The sequence below is a fragment of the Notothenia coriiceps genome, unplaced genomic scaffold (assembly GCF_000735185.1).
Source record: "Notothenia coriiceps isolate Sejong01 unplaced genomic scaffold, NC01 NC01_scaffold00023509, whole genome shotgun sequence".
Taxonomy (NCBI): domain Eukaryota; kingdom Metazoa; phylum Chordata; class Actinopteri; order Perciformes; family Nototheniidae; genus Notothenia; species Notothenia coriiceps.
This window is the reverse complement of record NW_011356210.1, coordinates 16,353-32,156: the sequence shown is the minus strand read 5'-3', so window position 1 is coordinate 32,156 and position 15,804 is coordinate 16,353. Positions and strand designations below refer to the sequence as shown.

Genomic DNA, 15,804 nt, shown 5'->3' with positions numbered 1-15,804 from the left:
CAACTCCGGAGAAGAATAGAGTCCAACCCCTATCCAGAAGTAAGGTTCCAGAGCCGACGCTGTGCGTAGAGGTGAGCCCAACCAGATCCAACTGGTAACGCTCCACCTCCCGCACAAGCTCCGACTCCTTCTCCCCCAGAGAGGTGACGTTCCACCTTTAATATCGAGTAGTTAAATACAAATGACTTGTATTTTTACATAGGCATTTAAAGTAATAGTGTGCAGTAAAAAAAGAATATAAAAAAGAATACAAAATATTCATATAAAACACAAGATGTTAAAGCAAAACGTTCACATTTTGCTGCATTATGTAACACATGTTTATTAGAATATATCATGTGGAGTGTTATTAACATGTGAATGCTGAGCTGCAAAGTGTAGTGTACCTCTCATCGAAGGCCAGGTTCCTGTCAGCAAACTGTGTGAGCAGAGTCCTCTCCAGAATCTTCTTTGGCGCCTGGTTCTGGATGAAGTAGACGATGATGTGCTGTATGCGGTAGTCATTCTCACGGGGGGTGTCCTCCTGGGCGAATCTCAGGAGACGAGCATACTCCAGCTTTATGGCCTGCCCGGAAACAAGAGGGGACGAGTCACAGTTCAAAACTAAGACTAAGGTAAAAGCAGTACGGACTTAAGGACATCTACTTACTCAGGTCCTCTTGAGTCGGGTACTTAGAAGTAACTTGCAAAGAGTTTTTCGTTGAATTTGAAATGTATTGTTTATGCCAGATTATAAAACTGTCGGACAAATAACATTTTTTGAAGTTAAAACACAGCTTTCCGGCTAATTTCTCAGCAAAACATTAGTATTTTCAGAGATTGCAATCAAATAGATTCTATAAAATGTACAACCAAGTCATTGTCAACACCATGTGCAATCATTAATGGCATTATTCCCTCTGTGGAAAAGTGATAGGTTCCCTGGGTATTTCTACTTAACCATCATTCATTTAAACAGACAATGCATTCATGATTCAAATGTTTCCTAGAGCATGGAGTTCTTTATTGATCTTAGTTTTGCTATAAAAATGCACAAGGTTGATGAATTTTACTTCAAAAAGGTACAAAACCCTAACCTTATGCATGATGTTTCTAAAGTTAATGAGTAATTGTGTTAAAGAATCATTATCAGAAGCATATTTTTGCATATTGACTTGTTTCGCCCCTAGAGATGTATCTCTTTTCCCGAAATCTACAGCTCCTCTACCACAACCAACAGCAACAAGTGGACATGGAGAACGACATGAACTACATGTTGCTAAATCCACCGCGGAGAATAAACAGAAGGGCAACCAGGCAACCATGGCAACCATGCTCGGGGTTCTTCTTCGCTGCTTTTGGTGCATTTTGTGGCGCCACTTACAGGCCCGGCATATGTACTACAGCGTCTCCAGCGGTCTCGCGTGAACGGAAGACTTTTTTGATATCCTGTTCGGTTCGTTTGCGTTTCGTATGCGTGTAAATGGGGTCTTAATGATCAGAAAGTTAAAACGATTTTGGAAAAATAAGAAGTTTTGGATGTGTCTGATTTTAATAATGTTATGTGCTGCAAAGAGAGTTTGTGCAGCTTAACCCTAAAACGACAGCCTCATGTGATTTGAAATAACTATTTCACTGGTAAATACTGTATTTGCAATTTTAACTCCCACTTTTTATCGACCAGAAGAACGTACCAAGGGTAAGACCAAGAAAAAGAGACACATAAAAAGGATGTAGATGGAGTGATTTAGTGAAGGAAAGATGGTGTGTACCTTAAAAAAGGCCGCCTCAGGGCCACTCTCGTCAAACACGCTGCTGGATTTGCCAATGGCCATAATGATACCCTGCATCTTGGGGGTCATCATCGCCTACCCGAGAAGCAGGAAGCATGTCAAACAACACAATGAGTCCTTGTGACGCACGGATTAAAATCAACCACCATGAAGCACACCAGAGTGAGTGCATGCCAGGCATCAGTCAGCAGACCATGCATTGGTTAGAGTGACACATCTGTGAGGGACTGAGCCAGACAGTTCAATGGCACGATGCGCAATCCTCACGAGGATAATGTGTGGAAACCAAGGCAGCCATAAGGCAGCTGTGTGTGACAGAGAGGGAACAGTGCAGGAATACTGAGCAGCAGCTGACCCACCACCATCCACCCCTGAAGGAAGCTTTGCAAACTATAAAACATCTTCTGTGGGGGCATTCCACTTTACCTGCAGGTGAAAGGTAGGTAACCTATAACAGCATGTTCAGATCAAAACACCAGGCTATGCTCTCTTATTTTTTCAGAGGGAATTGTGTGAAGAAGGAGAGCGAAGCCTTCTGCTAAAGGTCAAACTGCCTTTGTGCCAAGATGCAGACTAGCTCAAGAAGATAATTTTTTCAAACTACAGAAAAAGCAGGAAGGCCAACAAATACCCTTCTTCCACTGAAATTAATGATATTCTAGTTCCTTGCGAGGGCTCGTTTGGTTTGTGGTTGGTCCAACTTGCAATTCACTTAAGAACCAGTTTGCTTTTCGTCCCACCAGAGCCCTGTTAGAGCCACGTCACACCTGGCGTCACTGTTTACCTCACGATGACGCCAGGGTAAATATCTCTCAAAATAACAACAACAGCGGACTACGCTCATGTTATTATTAAACTTGCAGAGCTAGATTGCATTACAAGCATGACTCCTCCAAGTGTATTCTATTCTTCTGAGTGATGTAGCTAATGCTACTCCACTATGATTTAGCAGCATTATCCAACTACTGGAGCGATAGATTGTTTCCAGCGTGTTTCAGCAGCCTATTGTGTCCCAATGTGTGGTAGTAGTAGATGCATATTTCCCCGTAAATGTATATTTTTTTCAGTCTTAATTGACAATGTTTGGCAACATTGCTCCATCATGTGAAAAAACATACAATAAAGGATTGTATACATTTCTCTCATATTACATGGGTGGCGTTGGCCTAGCCACAAAAGCCAGTCTGACTAATCAATGACTGAATGAATGAATTTAGAGCCAACAAACTAATTAGTACTTGTATTATTTTTGGGGTGTTCTGGAGTAATGCGAGATAAGATAGATAAAACTCCCAAGTCACGGAACATTAACCAATCAGATGTATGACATATTCATTATTCACCATAAATGCTTTGAATGAGTAGGTACTTGTAGCTACGACAATGATCACAAACAGTTAGTTGTTTAAATTATGGTCAAAAATGTATATCTCACACATATGCCTGGTTAATGTTCTGGACGTTTCTATAAATAATGTGTGGTTGCGTTCTAGCCACTCAATGTCTGTGCTACTGCAACAACGTTCTACTCTCGCCATGAACTGTAGATGCCCCCCCCAGCATCCGATGATGCAGTGTCGGCTGAGCAGATTGTTGTTGCCACAGTTGAACCAATGTTGGGGCTGTGTGGAAAAGGGGTAAAAGAAGTCAGTCTTAGTGCGTAGCATTTCCCAGCCTTAAGCCCGACCTGGTTTCAGAAGCAGGAGTGCAAACCCTTTCAGCCGCTCTCACTCCACATATCAAACAGGCACAGAAACCCCAGCACAATAAGGGAGACAAGGTTTGTCTGGGCGAGCGCTACCTCGTCATCGTACCCCCCCTCCTCTGTCTCAATGACAAAGGTCCCCACATTAGGAATGGCCACCTCTACCGTGCGCTGGCAGGGGGATTCCTCCTCCGTGACCAGGTCAGAAGGGGGGGAGGAGGGGAGGCTCATATGGACATCCAGCTGAGGAGAGGAGGGAGGGGGGGAAGACTGTAGAGAGAATGGGACACATGAAACAGAAGACTGATGGAAAGGAGATGAACATTTAAAAAAAATAAAAAAATGTCCTATTTTGATAGCAGATTACACAAATGTATGTACTCACCAATTATAATATTGACTTTCATTAGTTCAGTTTACCAATAATATTTATTTCTAAAATAAAAAAACAGACGTTCATAGTTTTTGGTTAACATTACAAATATATGGTTTAGTCAATTGTAATGTTCATCTGTATTTATAAGACATTTCTTTTCTTTTACTTTACATTTTTTGGTATTGTATTATTACTTTCACCAAAAGAACCAAAAATAACTACAAAGTAACTTTAGCTTAACCATACAAATGTCCCTTTTAAGAATTGGCATATAAAGCTCTCACGTGTGTCTTTATTCTAATTTTAGCTTGATAAGATTAGAGGAGAAACCACAGTGGAATGTAGGAAGAGCAGTACCCATCGAGCATACTGCCTGATAGATGAAATCACTTTCAATACTCAGACTCAATGGGCACAACAGTGGACAGCAATAGTGGAAAACTCCTTAGTTGTCATTCTGTTCTAAAATGCATTACAATTCTTATAGTATAATAAGAAATGTCCTCTTTGTGATACTATCTCTCACAGCAGCTCAGCAGAGAGTGAAAGATTTGGAACCTATTATTCGTTGGCCAGTGAGGACCGATGTCTTGTTCTGATCAACCTGTGAGTCTATGCACAGTACTCATTACTTTTAAGCTTTGGTTTGGTGTGGTTTTTTGGCTGTTGTCGAGTTTCTTTTCTGGAAAAACAGCTGCCCTCTTCATGAGAGCTGTGAGGCTGAACCCTCTTCATCATTATGAGAGCTGTGAGGCTGAACCCTCTTCGTCATTATGAGAGCTGTGAGGCTGAACCCTCTTCGTCATTATGAGAGCTGTGAGGCTGAACCCTCTTCGTCATTATGAGAGCTGCGAGGCCGAACCAAAAACAGTGAGGTCAGAACACCTAAACTATAAGCTCAAATGCAAATAAAGAAGTAGGCAATGTTAGTGGGGTTACAATGTGATTAGGGATACACAAAATAAGTTAATTTCTCAACTGTTGTTTTTCTTGAATATGACAGCCAGGAGACAAAAATATCACTTGATTTGATAAATGAAATAGGACCCTGGGTAAATAATGACTCCTACTTAGAAACAAAGATGACTCCATGCAGTTTTGGTAACCAAAATGAACAAAGTGACATTAAAGAGTGAGTGAGAGTGTTGCACTACATGTTTTACATACAGCGTTTAACAAAGCTTCGGGGCTCCTGGCCTCCTGCTCGGACGCGGCCCTGGAGATGGCCCTCTCAGTGTCCTCCTGCAGCTGCTTGGAGTCGTTGGTGGGGGACGGCTGCTCCATGTACTCTGGGTCCTGCTGGGGTGCTGATAGAGGAAAACCACACAATAAGAGAAACGCATGGTTCTTGGGGCTTTCAAAGTTTTATTTGTAAACGTTTCTTTGCTCTCTCTTTCAACACACAGTGGCTTTTAAAAGCTTTATTTTGTATCAACCTATCTTATGTTCTTTCTCTAACACATAATGAAGGTCATTACGCGTTTTAGCTCCAATGTTGTTCATATTGACCGACATTTCCTTTATGAAGCCTCCCTGTATGTGTCCTCGCTGTCCTCACATCCCCAGACTGTGAGACAGACTCGGAGGAGCACAGGGATGTCGGTATTGTTTGTGAAGCAGGGAATAGGAAGTTACTTTTTAAACTGAAATGATGATTTATTTCCTTTCACAAACAGTGAAGCAGCTGGGCAGCAGTAGCAGATGTATTGTAGGACATGTGTTGGACACAGAGTGTATGGTTGCACTCTGTGTCACAGGCAGGTTGCAGAGTAACATCAGAGGAGACAGGGGACATTTTAAATTCTCAAATTGCATGACAAAACAATGTAGTGATGATTGTTATATAATTGTATTCAATAAAAGCAACCACATTAAACTGTATGAAGTGATTTGTAAACATGAATACAGAAATGAAATTGGGACTAGGACTCATTTTTACCCTCTCAAAGAACTGAAATCAAGAACCGATCAGAACCGGAATAGTTCAAATCCAAACAATACCCAACCCTAATCCTAAAAGATTGCTGGTACGTTATCTCCAATAGGCAACAATTCGTTTTTCATTTGCGACACTAAACATTAATAAATTGCAGTACCCATGTTCTCTTTCTCTGATACTTCGCTGAGTCACAGAGCAAACACAGATTTGCATTCATATGAGACATGGAACAATATTTTCCACAAACATCTAAATATCTATTTTCAGATATACTCCTCATACACAATACTGCTAACCTTGCCCATTACTCTGTATCTTTTTGGGCACAATGATACCTCTTGAAAGCAGTTCTCACACTCATTCAAATTATGATATCCTGTACATCTTTTATTTAGTTTTTCAGCATAATTTGTCATAATGTTTATTGTACTTACCTTTTTTGTATTTCTATTATATTTGTTGTAAACATTTCCTCTTATTTTTGTAATAATTTTTTAATAGTTATATTTCAGATAAAAAATAAATAAATGCAATTCCTCTTACTAGGTTTATGTGTGCACCTCTTTAAACCAAAGCAGATTCCTTGTATATGTAAACCCACTTGGCGACATACCTGACGGGGAGCGCTAAAATGACACCACATTGCCTAAAAACTGATAAACTAGCAAAGAGCAAGAGCTGTAGAGCTGTGGAGTAAGATTGATGTCATATCCTTTAATAACTACAGGGGACACGTTCGTTTGACTGTGTTTATTCTCCTACTAAGTATTGATTCTCATGACCCTGACCTGAGTTGTCTGGAGGGCTGGACTCAATACTCATGGGCTGAGGGGAGGAGGTGCTGGAAGCTGCTGCTGCTGCTGCTGCTGCTGCTAAGGCTGCGGCCAGGGCCAGCTTCTCCTGCTGGGCCTTGCGGGCCTGCAGGGTGTCCCACTCCAGGATCTCCTTCTCAAACATCTCGTTGTCCCCCTTCACATACTGCTTCAGGTCAGGAGGCAGCTTGTCCATGCCGCTGAGGATCTGTCCCGTTTCTTTATCAAACTCCTCTGCACAAACAACACAAAGAGACAAAGGTTGTAATGCTGTCTGCTCAGAAACATGACTTCTGGGCTTATACTCTAATGGCGCTTTTCCACTGCAGGGCCTCGCTCGACTTAGTACGGTATGGCTAGGCCTCGTTGGGCCTTGTTAGGCCAGGCTCACTTTATGCTGCATTTCCATAACAGTTTAGGAACTGGGTTAGTATCTATGGTAACGCAGTGTAGACGGAGCCGTGACGTCATCTTCAATGAGAACCACAAAACCAACATCAGCTGTTAGCTGTTAGCACTCAAGCTCAAAGCTCCTCATATATCTGTTCAGAAACTAGACAAAAGTTAAACAAGTACAAACCACAGACTGTCTGTGTCATGGCGAATACAGTCGCTGGTTTATTTATGTCTGTAGGTCGCTGTTGTGAGTGTGGACGGTCGGAGCATACACTGCGTTAGCTTAGCCGATCTCCATTCAGAAAACACGCATTTTAAAAGGTTTTTCGCCTGCCGTCTGCATGCAGACTTGTCAAAACATTAATTCATAGTTTTTACTAACCGGTATCAGTACGTTGTTACTTCGGCATCATTTTGAAACTTGTACTACAATTAAATCGCGGTAAAATATGTTCATTTTGTTGTAGTTGCCAGCGATTCTCTCACTAGTTTAGTTCAGCCCGGTTTTTTGGCACGAAAAGAACCTCGATTTTGGAGAGCCAGAAAACTGCGAAAAAGTACCCGCTAGCCGGAACTACGCCTATTGGAAACGCAACCAAAAACGGGCCGGGCACGCTTATACCGCGGTGTAGTGGAAATGCGCCATAAGTGAGCTTTGTAGAAATAATTTGAACAGAAATGGCTACTTATTTTCAGTGCTACACTTAGAATACTAGAAATAAAAGCGCTTTTGTTATCGAGCGACTTAAAACTCAAACCTATGCTCTTTATTTATTCATACATTATATAATTTTTGTATATATTTAAATGTATTGCTGTATTTGTGTTAATAATGTTACAAAGGTAACTATTCAAAGTGCTTACATGTCAGTTGATATCTTTTGAATTGTATTATTTTTGACATTGTTGACATGTATGTTTCTTGTTGTTTTCTCCTGTGTGTCTTACAACGTTGAAAGACAATGATAGAAAAAAATAACTCAATTGTTCTTGTTCTATTTTGTCATTTCCACTTCAACAGCAGGTCTTAAGTGGCCAAATCACTACAAACTGTCCAAGAGGAGATATGGCTTCAGCATCAAAACTTTTTTTAAAGTGATATATTAGATAAGTGTTAAATGAACAAAAAGCTCAGGGGTAAGGCTGTATAATTACCGGGGTCTAATACAAAGCTAATATCTGTATCTGTTTATGTCACAATAATATCTGAATTACGAACAGAGGCAAACAAAGATAGCCTCCAAATGATCCCCACTGCTGGCTAAAGCGTGGCCCCTGTGTACCTTCTATGAGGAAGGGCTTCTTGTCGTTGATGTACATCAGACAGTAGGCACTGGCGTTGCGGTAGCCTCCAAACGAGTCCCTGACCAGCTCCTCCCAGGAAGACTTGGTGACGGAGATGTCGTTGTACTTCATCCAGCAGCGCTGATTGGGGTCGTAGACGTAAGCCCAGTAATGGCCTGCATTGGCCTGGCCTTCGTGGACAAGCACTGCATGGAGCCGGTATGGAACCTGGAACAAGAGACAGGACATAAAAAAAAAGCTGATAACAAGCAGTTGATGGGGATATACTGTATATTGCGAATATGGCTGATTATAGAAAAGTGCTGCTCACCTGCATCATTGATTTGTCAGAGTACATTAGCTCAACAGTTCTGTGGATTCTGTTTATGCTGCCCTGCAGATCTGGGAGGAAGAAAATAACACAACATATCTTAGTAAGATGCGTTCTGCTTTAACAGAGGTACAGGTCATTCATGATGAAGGACCTACCACGAGTGTCATTCTCCACTTCACTCCTCCAACGGTGCAAGCAGCCCTCGAGCACCCTCAGCTCTTCATCCGAGATGTGCCTCGGAGCGGGGTGCATGGGGAGGTCGGGGGGTAACCGGGACTGGGTAAAGGGCTTATGGATGGGTATCCTGTGCTGCTGGGCTGCAGTGGGAGCTGTGGTGGGAGCTGAGGCAGGGCCTGAGCTCTCTGCAGCCGGCAAGGAGTCCTGCTCGGTTGTGCTGCAGGGAGAAAGTAAGGGTATGTCAGAAACAATTTAAAAAGCATCATTATAAAGGGTCTGCCAATAGCAGGATGGTGTGCTGGGGTATTGTGTAAGTGGCTCTAATTAGACCCTGTGATTGTTGATTTTATCGGCTTATAAAACTTTCGGCCCCAATAGGCGCTTTCACACCAAGTACTTTTCCCAGGAACAGTTCAAGGAACTTTTATTTCCCCGGAACTATCTAGTAAATCACGTTCACACCGGAATAAGTCCCTGAGGGAGGATTACGGAGCCCCCTGGAGTCTGGGACTTTGGGTGGCAGTAAATCGCCACCCGAAGCCCCGGGTAAATCGCCAGAAGCGCCAACATCTCCACATCACTCCAGCGATCCCACGTTTTATTTTGTGTTGCCATAAATTAGTCTCTCTCCGTTGGTGCGCTGGGCTAATGCTAATAATGCTAATGCGAGAAAATAAAATGGCGGCTTCACAAAAGCTTTTCAGAGTTTTACGGGGAGTGGTTTGCAATTCGCCCAGCCAATCAGAAATTGGAACCTTTTTCTCCCATGAAAGTCCCTGCTCTCTAGCAGGGACTAAAAAGGGGTAAAAAGGTTCCTGAAAAAAAAGATATTTTTGGTGTGAACGCAACATTCCAGGAACTATCGGAACTATTTCTGGGAAAAGTACTCCGGTGTGAATAATAAATAAATATTAATATTTTATATAGGAATATTTGAGAATTGGTTGTTTGTTTTTTTGTTTAAAGCTAAACTATAACAACATAATATTAGGAACACTCTATTACAAAACGATATATCAAATTCTACTTTATATTTTGCTCATTTCTGTTCCTTATTATCTCTTTTAAAATTACACAGCTCTATCAATTATAATATAATGCACATATGTAATTTTTCATATATATTTTTCATATTATCTGTATACTTGCTTTTTTATTTTAAAGTAGTTTTAATAGTTTGCTTCTTCTTTACAATCTAATTCCTCCAACTGTGTTTATATACAGACCATTATACACTAAATACAATTCCGATTTTGATTCTCATTCTGGTGATTACTAGTAAAAGAGAATATGAGATGCTTGTGGAATTCATTTCCACTGATTCTTCCCATTGCTTGACTCTGCACCCCCATGCTTCCTGCTCCTGAAACACAGCGAGTGCAGGGTATATGCAGGAATCCTGAGGTCAAATTTAATACCTTTTAAGACCTTTTTTAAGACCCTTTCCATACATGTTAAGACCTCATCGCAACTTCGATTTCTAACCGGTTACACACTTTACCTCACATTTACTATATTGATTGTAAGACAGCACAACTAAACAGATTGCAGACAGACTACTGAAGCCTCCTTTCCACATGAACTTCAACCTCTCTGTGAAGGTCAGGTTTAATGCAGTATGCTGCTTTGTTGCTTCTGTAGACTCTGTGCTCTTTCATTCCAGTAAAACTCCTCAGAAACCATTAGAAACCAGTATTTGACCAATAAACAAAACAATTGACAAAACTTTGAACTATGAAATATATTAAACTTTGGTGAGCTTCAGCGGGGTAATGCCATATAGGAGCTCCCTCACAAATACCCAGGGGTTAAATTGGGCTGGGGCTGTCCGGGGCTAAGCCCTCACACATTTGTCATATGATCGCAAAAAACGATGTTAAGACATTTCTCGTTCTTAATATAGAGTATATTTAGGGTCGATATGTGTTGACTTTACTTTAAAATAGCAGATCTCTGTGACCGGATATAATTTGGCTTAGACCCCGGCCCCACGAGGACGCATACGGTAAAACGCATACGCAAACGCAAAAAAGTCTTCTGTTCACACGCATTCGATTCATTAACGTGTCCGTTCACACTGGAAACTGGAAACGCTGTAGTACATATGCCAGGCCTGTAAGTGGCGCTGCTCCCGCCACAAAAAACACCAAAAGCAGCGAAGAAGACCCCGGAGCATGGTTGCCATGCTGTTTATTCTCCGCGGTGGACGGCGTGTTCTCCTGCTGTATATATCTCAGGTAGTCCACCAGCAGATGAAAAACACCCACCTCTCCGCCTCTTCCAAGGGACGAGGGAACCGTGAGGCAGAGTTTCCGTTAAAAAAAAATTCCGCCGGTCAACATGTCCGTTAAAGTTTAAATCTTCCGTACAAAATTAGAAAAGTGCCAGTCAGAGGTCTTCTTTGTTATTTATTGAGCTTTAAAACAAATTGATAACGACTCTGTTCTCTGTATAATAACATAAGAATATTTAATAAACAGTGCCTGCCTCTCTTTTCCTCCCCCTCTTCTGACAGCCCAGCAGCAGCAGGAGACGTTGGGAGAGGGAGGCGGGGCTATTTCATCGTTATCAGAAAATGATCATATAGGGCTTACACACGAAGCCTTTGGACCCCCCAGAGCGTTGCGTATGCTGGTCTACCCACCTTGGGACCTGGGACCCGTTATCTTTACCGTAGTCGTTTAGTGCCCCCTCCCCCACAGAGCAGAGCAAGGCAACAAATCTTAAAATAAGAAGCAGCATTTTACGGCGCGCTATGCATGGGGCCGCCTTGAGGGGGTTTCCCGACATGTCGTATCAGTAAATTAAAGGGTGGTTCATGTTGTCGTTGCTGTGGGACTTCTTAATACCTTGGAAATGCAGTTTAATACTTTTTAATAGCCTTAATTTTCGCTAAATTGATTTATCAACTTTTAATACTTTTTAAGACCCCGCGGACACCCTGGAGTGGTGGAAGGAGGGAAAGCACTGATAACATACAGCAGGATATCTTTTATGGAACCTGCCTTTGTGAGGGCAGCTGTTGTCCTGTTGTACCACCAGGGGGAGCTGATGTGTCAATGTCTTCCACTGGGGAGGTGCACACAGGCTTACTGGAGGCAAACTCCATGGCATACTGGAGGACATCTGCCAGAGGAAACCTCTTGGGGCCTGAGCCATAACTCAGATACCTGAGAGGGAACAGAGAGTCACGGTGAGTGTCAAAGAGATGAGCCCAGAGAGGGAGAAATAATGACTTCCTACACGTTGTCAATTTGGACATCAACTGGTCTGATCTTTCTTGTAATCAAAACGTTGCAAAGGACACTCTATTCAAGGGAATATGTACATCAGTTTTGGCCAAAAGGGCACATACGTATTTCTCTATCCAAAAACACCATAAATACATTTTTGAATATGCATTTGTATATTGGTGGCCAGCAGGTTGTTTGGATTCATGGTGACTAAACTGTCCCCAGTGACAAAAAGATAAGAAGAACGAGAAAACAGAGCAAGAGAAGGAGAGAGTTTAAAAGACAGAGTGCTGGAAAGAGAAATCAGCAGAACACGACAGGAAGTAAACACTAACGGTAGGAGTAGAAGACAGTAAGTGACACTAGTAACAGGTATGGGCTGTGGCAGTGTTTAAAGACTGGTTAATACAAAAGAAAATGTGAACAGACTTCACAGTTACAGACACCTTGATACAGGCTGCCGTCATTTTAAGAAGCATTTCTGCAGCTGCAATTTAACCCTTTCAACACAGTAGAATGCCTATGTTTTCTTAGTGATAGGAATACAATACTTTCTAAATCATTAGAATCATGTTGAAATCAATGTGTTGTGTCAAATTATTGATTTATTTAGAAAATAGCAGCGTTATAACTGGGATCCAGACGGGGGGACCGCCTCATATTATCCCTTAAAGGAATTAAAGGCAGGCAAAGAGAAGGGAGGCTCAGAGCACAACATGACTCTCCATTACCGTATTTGTTGACCTTTGGTAAAACAGTTATTGTTGAACTCTGGAGAAAAGTACCTCTCCAGCCGCTGCTGCAGAAGAGTCAGATGCTCTTTCAGCCTCCTGATCTCCTCCCTCTTGATCCTGGTTGTCTCCCTGTTCCTGTCCATGTACCTGACAAAACAAAAACACATCAGAGGTGTTCATCATTACTTGGGATTCATTTTTTATTTACTGCAAAGACAAATACTGTAACTCCTCGTACCTGTCCATGTAGAGCATGGAGGGGAACTCCAGCTTGTTGTGGATCTTCTCAGGTCGTCCCAGAGCTTGGTTGAACTCAAACCTTGACAGTTCAAAGGTCAACACGGGAGGGAGTTCTGTGAACCAGTGCTGAAAGAAAATGTGGATATTGAGTTTTAATAATGTTGTGTAAACATAGAGTTTGGTCAGACCTTTTCCCTTTAGAGAAGAATTCCTTAAACATTCACTTGTCACACATCCAGCGGTACCTTGTGGTTTAGTGACGTCCCTAAACTCTTTATTAGTGGTCTATGCAAACATGTATCATAAGGGGCACTGGTGCCAATAGCTGAAGAAAATATAAAGAAAACAACATTAATAATCTTTTTAAAAACAATTGACATACAGTAGGCTTAAATTGAATCCTAAAATAAAGCAACATATTCCCTATTCCACTAAAACTTGTCACCGGTTCCTTCAAATACCAATAAAGTGCTCAGGGTTCTACACATTTAGAACCAGTTCAAACCATTTAATTGACATGAGCTCACTATATTTTCCATTTTAAAATCAAATGAAATGAACAAATTGTGAGTATAATATAGTACAATAATTCATTTTGTGCTAGCACGTTCCTTTGGAAAGCCCTGTATTGGTTTGAGTGTCTCTAATGCTCCCTTCCTTCATTGTCATGGCTGCAGTGGGTGCTTTACTGATCTGTGTACTGGCCTGGTTACAAGCTGCTTCCAGCTACTCTGGGACAGTGTTGGTAGGACTACAGCTAAACAGAGATCAGATCCAGAATAGCAAAGGTGTGACAAAAGGCCAAGGAGGTGTGCCCTTTGAAGAGGATCCACCGCATAATCCCAAAAGAAAAAGACCGGATCGTTTGCTCTTATTTCTCCTATCTACTGAAACCTAAGTCTTTGACCTGGTGTTGTGCCCCATAGAATTAAGGAATCATTTCCATGGGGCACAAACTGTTCTCCAATATTACAAATGGAAACAACTGGTGGCACTGACCTCTTGTCCAGATCTGGCTGAGTTCTCTGCAGAGTGCAGGGACTCGATCTCGCCCTCGATCATCGCGGCCTCCAGACACTCGTGCAGATCCTTGAACCCGTTCACCTGCAGCGGGTACTGCCCAAACATCTCTGTGTTTTCAAACTTTTTTCCTGTGGAATTACACACGTACAATAGTAGTTAACAGATGAGCATTCATAGTGCAGCTGATGCGTTAAAAAGTGTAAGGGTTATCCATAAAAGGTAAATGTATGATCACCCTGTGAGAGAGAAAGAGCAAGTAGTGTCGGTGTCCACATAGCTCCTTATTCTGAGTGCCAGCACTGTGCTGTTGCTTGCGCTGATCAACTAGGCAGGCCCTTGTGCAGGGACAAGCTCCCCCTAACACATTCAACAAAGTGTGAGAGCAAGCGTATTCGCTCATGGTGAGACACATAGTAGTCTTAATGCATCGCTAAAAGGCAAGGGGGCGAAGCTAGTTTGTCTTATAAACGTGGTGATGAGGTGTCAGGAAACATAGAACCTTGTGGTTGGAGCTTTTTTTCTGCCAGAAAAGACACAATGTGGACACAGGGCCTACATCACATACATTTCTAATGCAGATCAAAGGTTAGTTGGAAAGCCGTGAGTGTAAAAGAAAATGCCAGTACATGAGCAGTTTACCCCCGTTTCATCCAAGCTAATTTCCCTTGTTTGGCCGTCACTGATCATCAAACAGCTGCACAGTCCTCCCTGCATCAACTGCTGATGAGAAGCCCGAAACAAAGGAAGGGAGGAGTTGCTAGGGGACATGCAGCTGAGGCATTAAGGTCATTTCTGAGCAACAGAGTCCACTGGCCCAGCTTTCAGTGGCTCTAGGCCAGTATTGTCATGCATAATAAGCACAATGTCAATCAGCCATCAAGGACTTCCACGATCAATGCAACCGCTCTCCCCTTTTACATGGCCCACATCTCATTAAGACAAGGTCACCTTTCATTACTGGGGGCAAGAACTTGCGTGCTTTCTGGCTGCAGCAATCAAGCCATGCTTACACACACTCGCTCTCTGTGGTTTTCATTTACCCCTCATTTTCTCTGTTATTGGTTTTAATTTAACAGCTCATCTCACCTTCCAGGACACCCACAGCAAGGAAGCGACCGTAGAAAAGCTCCACCATCGGGTTTTTGGGCTTCTCACCCTCCCTGAAAGCAAAGATTAAAAGAAAAAAAATGTTGTGGCAACTTTGATACAGTTCCATGTTCAAAATGTACACTGATTTAAATGTGCTGCCTTACACCACCAGCAAACATTTGTCCACCTTTTGTCCAATCTTTTAACAATGACCTCTGGATAGAGAGAGAATGATTACCTGTCTTCTTCTGCCTTCATCTGGAAGGCGTCCTCCAGCCAGTCCAGCAGCTTGTGGGTGAACTCGCTCACATCCTGCTGTAGAGGGAAAAACAGACATACATACAAAATGAGTAAATACAGGAATGCCTTTGGGACATGGATGTGAGAGGTTCAAACTATGGGAAAGTCCAATGTATCGTCGGTCATCTTTTGATATACACTGAGCTTTAGGTTTGAGATGACTCGTGGACTGATTTGTCAAGGGGAACATGCCTTTCACGAGGTCATATCTCATAGACATCAATGGCAGCCGATAATTCAAGTCAAAGCCTATCTGACTCATACACAGTGCAGTGACATGAATGATGAGTAGCGAGGGCAGAAGGCTGACCTCCACTCAGAAACTGCTGTTGTGTGTATGCTTACGTAAGGAGAACACATATGTGCATCACATTATAGGAGCTATGCACA

The 15,804-nt window shown here is 42.2% G+C and overlaps 1 protein-coding gene across 1 annotated transcript; it reads right to left on the bottom strand.

Annotated features, from left to right (window-relative positions):
* Nucleotides 1-334: 334 nt before the first annotated feature.
* On the bottom strand, nucleotides 335-15,540 carry LOC104954528 (ubiquitin carboxyl-terminal hydrolase 25-like). The gene is made up of 15 exons (XM_010781641.1): nucleotides 15,511-15,540; nucleotides 15,353-15,429; nucleotides 15,112-15,185; nucleotides 14,002-14,153; nucleotides 13,001-13,128; nucleotides 12,814-12,909; nucleotides 11,801-11,965; nucleotides 8,774-9,012; nucleotides 8,616-8,686; nucleotides 8,284-8,512; nucleotides 6,581-6,838; nucleotides 5,021-5,160; nucleotides 3,574-3,747; nucleotides 1,752-1,847; nucleotides 335-565 (listed from the first exon to the last, which is right to left on the bottom strand). Exons 1-15 carry the CDS (start codon nucleotides 15,538-15,540, stop codon nucleotides 350-352), a joined length of 2,145 nt encoding a protein of 714 aa, XP_010779943.1. The 3' UTR covers nucleotides 335-349.
* Between the last annotated feature and the right edge of the window lie 264 nt (nucleotides 15,541-15,804).